The 6,000-nt window shown below is 39.0% G+C and overlaps 1 protein-coding gene across 1 annotated transcript in view; it reads right to left on the minus strand.

Annotated features, from left to right (window-relative positions):
• Positions 1-2,287, minus strand: part of ME1 (malic enzyme 1, NADP(+)-dependent, cytosolic) — a 41,149-nt gene extending 38,862 nt beyond the window's left edge. Inside the window, exon 1 of the mRNA XM_010289014.1 lies at positions 2,172-2,287. Within this exon, the coding sequence (XP_010287316.1) occupies positions 2,172-2,274 (103 nt within the window). The 5' untranslated portion in view covers positions 2,275-2,287. The remainder of the gene's footprint in view (positions 1-2,171) is intronic.
• Between the last annotated feature and the right edge of the window lie 3,713 nt (positions 2,288-6,000).

Consider the following 6,000-nt stretch of genomic DNA (forward strand, 5'->3'; position numbering starts at 1 on the left):
GTGATGGCAAATCAGATGCAATGTTGTGTTTGTTTGCTTTTATTGGCCCAACGCTACTTGTCAGCTTTACGGTTCTAAGGGGTAGAAAATACAACTTGCATACAGAGAAGACCACTCTTTCAAGTAGCCTGGAAAAAATCATGCCATTTACAAACTGAAAATCTCTAAGGATTGCTAAAGAAGTTAGCACCATCTATCCTCATTAAAGTTGTCAGGTGAAAGATCCTTAGGGTTTATAAAGCTGGAATAGAGAGAGGAGAAAAGATCACTGCATCTGTATTTGGGCTGTTGTTATTGCACTGCTACATTATAGGGGAAGATGACATCCTACAAAAATGATACTGAAGGTATTTATGGGGATTTGATGACAAACAACAGTGATCAGAGCAGACTAAATGCATCTGCTTTCACCTCTTGGAAGCTACACAAGCATTAAAGATGGAGATCACCCAGAAGTCCCAGACATTGTTTATGAAAATATCAGATGACCATCAAACACAAATTAGATTGCAGAAACTGAATGAATTAAAAGACTGCATGTGGCTGCACTTTTAAGGAAGACGAATAGCTGCTACAGCAGCTCAGCCAAAAGCCAAACGGATACCTTCCAACAGTTTTGAACGTAAAGACACCTCCTTCCAAGGTGCATGAGAGAGAATGCAGTGGTTTTAAAATGCATCTAGAGACACAGAAGACTTTCTCAGCTTAGCTTACCCATATTTGGTACACTTCTGCTGAAAAGCTTCCCTTTCATTTCTTTGAAACTACATTCTAGCTGAATCTCTTTTTGATTTGGGGTGAGGACCTTCATCCTGTAAGGAAAGAGAATTCCCTGTGGGAGCTGGGTCTCTAAACAACTAAGGAAACTCCCAGATGCTGTTTGGTCTGCTGTATTGGACTATTGTAGCCATGACTACACTCAGACCCTACAGGGTAAGAATCACCGTGCTTCTTACAAAGGGAAATGACATTTTATAATTAACTTATTTCCCATCTGGGACTTTGTCCTCCATAATCTGTTTCAGATGCAGGAATAAAACTTAGACAGGCTTGTAACAGAACCATAGTTCATGTGGCTAGCCAAGTCCCTACCATCAGAAAGACAAGGGCTATTTGAATCCACCTCCATGCATTGAGTCCCTGAAATAAGACCTGGGTCCCAAGAATGGCTCAAGAATCACTTCTGGAAAACTCAAGCTCCTAGCACTTGACTTAAAGTGTCACTGCAAACTGTTAGAAATTAAAACAATTAAACTCCCATTTTTGATTCTGTTTTGTCCTGCTGAGGATCCTCCATCTACCAAGGAAACATGAGGGGGTAAGAGGCAGCTGGGTGCCCAGGGCCCTTCTTGGGTACCTCTCTCCAGCAGTTCGTCTGACTTCAGTCTCTTTGCAAGGATGGGAGCCAGTACACTTACTGCCCTGGAGAGAGTTATTTTCCAGTACTCTTTTCCTGACAGGGAATAAGGCAACCCAAGCAGCAGGATCCACCACTTCAGACCTGTGTGCCTTTCTTCTCGGGAGGGAAGGGACAAGACGTCTATCAAGATTGAGCACTGGGGGAATCCCCCTTGCTGACGTTTCCCCTTCCTAGGTCTTTTCCTTTTGCCAGCTGCTACAAATGATTCAGATGGGAAAGTAGAGTCAGGGAGATAATTTCCCTCTAAAATTGAATGCAGCCCTGAGACTTCAAGGAAAATTAGAAAGATATTTAACTGAGTTGTCAGTTTAAGAACTGAAATACAGTTTGACATTTATCAAGCAAGCTCTGGAAACAAGCATAAAGGAACAGTGGAGCACTTGTCACTGCAGGGACAAAAAAACTGAAGGAAGTACAGTCCAGGCCTGAGCTTTGACATTTGCCCAAAGATCTGAAGTTAATAATTTATATGGAAAAGCCATTCACACATTAAACTATTAAAAAAAACCCCTGAAGAGTGAACATCTAAATAAAGCATGAGGCATAAATGAGAAGGAAAAGGTTAAGAGCAAAGAGAGCTCAGAAGAAACCCATGCTGAGGAAACCCAAGGCAAAATGTGCCCTGTACTGAACACCTTCAAGTATCACAGGAAAGCTGATACATTTGTTCCCCTTCTGGTACATCAGTTAAGTCTTATTTTTCTGGCTTGTGAGCATCACAAGGGTGAAGACAAGAAAAAGAGTCTGTTACCTTGGATGTCATCATTGAAAGTGCAATACTTGTTACGGTACTTATGCAGGAGGCGGAATGCATTAGCATTAGCAAAATCCTCAAATTGAATGAGGCAGTTCATGCCATACCTAGAAAGACAAAAATTGTGCATTACATTAAAAATAATACATACTTGTATATTAGAAAGCTATTAACATTTGCAGTCAGATTTTGAATACAGGTTTAATATGATTTATACATCTATTAATAAGTTTCTATTCTATTCCCTATCTTTACCTTCATATAAATTAGAAGGCATAATTGGACTACTAAAATGCTTTGCTCTAAGTTAAGGGTAAAAGATCAGGGGAAAAGGCCTTCATCTCTCTGCAGACATCTCAGCAGAAGTCTTTGCTGAGCAATCAGCTAGTGAGCAAAAAAAATTGGCCCCATAAGGAAGGTAGTAAAAAGGTAACATATTCAGACCATGGATACTGTCATCATGCAAGTCAGCAGCATGACATCACTCACCATGTGATGCTCGACCATTCTTATTATAAAACAGGTATTGATCAGAAACATGGTTAATCTAGACATGTAATAAAACGTGTGAGAATACTGTAAGGAAGGAAAGTGATAGCTGCAAATTTGAGTCGAGTTACGCTTGGCTAACATGCACTAAAACTTTGGGTACATGCAGAAATGAGGTTATCTACATTTCTTACACCTACTGCTTCACTGGATTGTCAAAACTGATTTTCTGATATGAATACTAGATGTTTCTTAAACAGTATGCTAAGAATCAATGTTATAATCCATTTCAATGTTTTATCATCCTTGTAGCTAATGAAACAATTCAAATTGACATTTTCTATAGTATTTTGAAATCTCTATATACTATATTTTGAAAATATAGTATGCAGTTGCATCAGCTGAACAATTTCTGTCATTGAGCTCTTATAACTACCTAGTCAGTTCAACAGCACAGGTAAGTAACTTTTGATGAACCTTGTGGTAACAGTCGCAAAGTTAATGCCAGTCACTACATTTCCAGAAACAATTTACGGTGCTGTCTTGCTGCCTTGGACCCAATACATACCAAGGCTGCACTACCAACAGGGAGCAAACAGCAGTGTTTTTCTAGTACAGGTAGGTGCCTATGTTGACTTCAACAGGCATAAGGCATCTCAAATACATCTAAAAATTATTGAAGAGAGGAACACAGGAGTATTTTTAATTTTTTTTTAAATAAGAAAACTCCAGACTCCCAGCAGTAGACATTAAACAATATCTAACAAGAAAAAATTGCTTGGGTGTGCCAATAAGGTTACTTCTAAAATGAAAGTTAATAACAAATTAAATTAGTATTACTACTATGCACATCCTCCAGTCCTTAGATGCATTTCATAACAGTACTGTCTCTGGACTCCTTGCTTAACATTCCCAATATGGCATTTTCAAATACTTTCTTAAAACAAAAACAAACGAAACAAAAACCCCACAAAACAGCAAAGACATTTCTAGACAAAAACTATGTAAAGACTGAATTCAAGCTCACAGCACATTGGCAACAGGAAAAAAACCCACCATAACTTGAATACTGTCAATCTCATAAGGGGAAAAAAAATCAAAACATGAAAAGTTTAAAATACAGGGTTAGTACTAAAACTGTACAGGTTTGGATCTGGAAATATCACATAAACATTACCCCTCCCTGGAATAATATTACAAGAAAAGTTTTTTTTTTAAAAAAAGTGCTTTAAACTTAAATAAACCTAATGGCAATTTGCACAGACTAAAGAACCATTTGATTAAGACTTTAAAAAAATATTGCATTAAGGTGTTGCTATGAAATTGTTACCACTAGGGTCTAACAGGGCAAGATCTCAATAGTGCACGTCCTGTTTGAGCTAAATGAGGTTTTTCTTTATCTGGTTACAGAACAAATCCAAGACAGACAGTCAAGCAGCTCCTACTTCATCCACAAAAGCCATATGTACGTATACTGAGCAGTTCAGTACAAATAATCTACCCTAATGTTAACCAAGTTTTTCTTTAAACCGTACATGTGTTTGGCAACCGTGTTAAGCAAAGCCATCAATATAAAAAAAAGGGACAAAAATTCCTGTGACTAAATTAATTTCCATGGAAATCACATATTTACAGCCATATTACAATTAGCCAAAACTACTGGGATTCCACTGGCAGGAATGGTAATCCCTGCTGAAAATAAATACATCTTCAGGTTTTATGGAAAAACCTGGACTCCTTCAGCAGCATAATGACAGGCAACTGTTTAAAAGAGAATTTGGCGAGTAAGTAATTCAGTACAGTAAATCACACCCGAGTTCAAATAAGAAACTGGAGTTATTTTTCAATAATTCATTCAAATTTCTAACCTGATTCAGTATCTGACATGAATTTCTGTGATTCCGTAAGGGTCCAGGAGCTGACAGTTGGGTAATATTATAAAACTAATGAGATTAACACTCTGGAATGCTGGAGCTCGGTTAGAAGTGTTTCTTGGATGTCATTAAGCCAATGTCTGTTTCTTTATTTTACCATATATAACATTCCATTTTCTCATCTGCATTTGATTTTTCTCAATTTTCTTACCCATTGCTTTTGTAGACACAGATCAAAACTCCCTGTGAATTATATTAAATCAGTGTCCCTGTAGAAAACACTCATCCTGTACTGGGCACACTACCCATATTAATTCTCTGAGCAAGATATCATGGCTGTTTAATTAAAATGGAAAAAATGCAGGCAGTCTAATTCCAGGCCTCTGAGATTTTGGTATGACAGCAGAAAAATTTCTAGGCAACATTCTTATTCGTTGCAACTGTCATACACGACACTCAGGTGAAAACCTGTAACTTCAGTGCTGCCCATGACCAGTAGTACCCCATAAGATTCATGAAGTTTGAGGTCTACGTCCTCAAAAAAGTCTAATCAAACCCCATCACTGGGTACCCATGATAAACAAGGAAATGACACGGTCTTTCTCTGCTTGGAGTATTCCCACTCTCAAAACCACTAGCAGATGAGACATACAAATGAGGTACTATAAAACAGTTAATCTCTGGCATTCTAGAAAATCCCCTTGCAACAGTGAATTGGCTACACAGGTGCCACACGGTTGTGGAAGCAGTGACCATACCAAAACAGCCACCGATTCTTCTATGACTTCCACATCTTCCTATCACAATAGCTTACAGCAGAAAGTCAAGCGAAAACCTAAAATGATGTTCTCAGCCAACAGCTCAGTTCCACTTTCCTTCCCGTCTCACTCTGCAACAACCTCCCATCCCTACCGCGCTCTGACGGGCGCTTTTACGTTGTGGCTTCTCCACTATCAAGGGAAACTTTGAACCAACCCTCATGCAAGTGGAACGTGTCCTCTCTGTTTGCACCTCATACCCTACTGTCATCACAGATTTTCTGTTTGGAACTGCACCCCTTCATAGATGTGTATGGTAGACAAATGACTGCTGGAGGAGAAGGGAACTAAGCACTTCATTGCTTGCCCATGTGCAGCCATCAAATCCTGTCGTGCCTTCCAAACCACTTGAATTCCAGCTACTGTGAGCCACTGCAGCGCTGTAATTCATATTATCTTTCAAACATTATGGAAAGCGAAAAGAAATCATACAGCTCTCTTAAAATGTGACATTCTTAACACTCATCATCAATACTTTATACAGATACGGCACAGACTGACTTCATTGAGTTTCTTCAGATGACACACAGTGACTGATCAGGTAGGTCCAGAAGCAAATAACAGATTTGTGTACTGGGTCTGCATGGCAAGGTTTTGGTAGCTGGGAGGTGCTCCAGTGGTGGCTTCTGTGAGAAGCTGCCAGAA

Source organism: Phaethon lepturus, unplaced genomic scaffold (genome assembly GCF_000687285.1).
Source record: "Phaethon lepturus isolate BGI_N335 unplaced genomic scaffold, ASM68728v1 scaffold26890, whole genome shotgun sequence".
NCBI lineage: Eukaryota > Metazoa > Chordata > Aves > Phaethontiformes > Phaethontidae > Phaethon > Phaethon lepturus.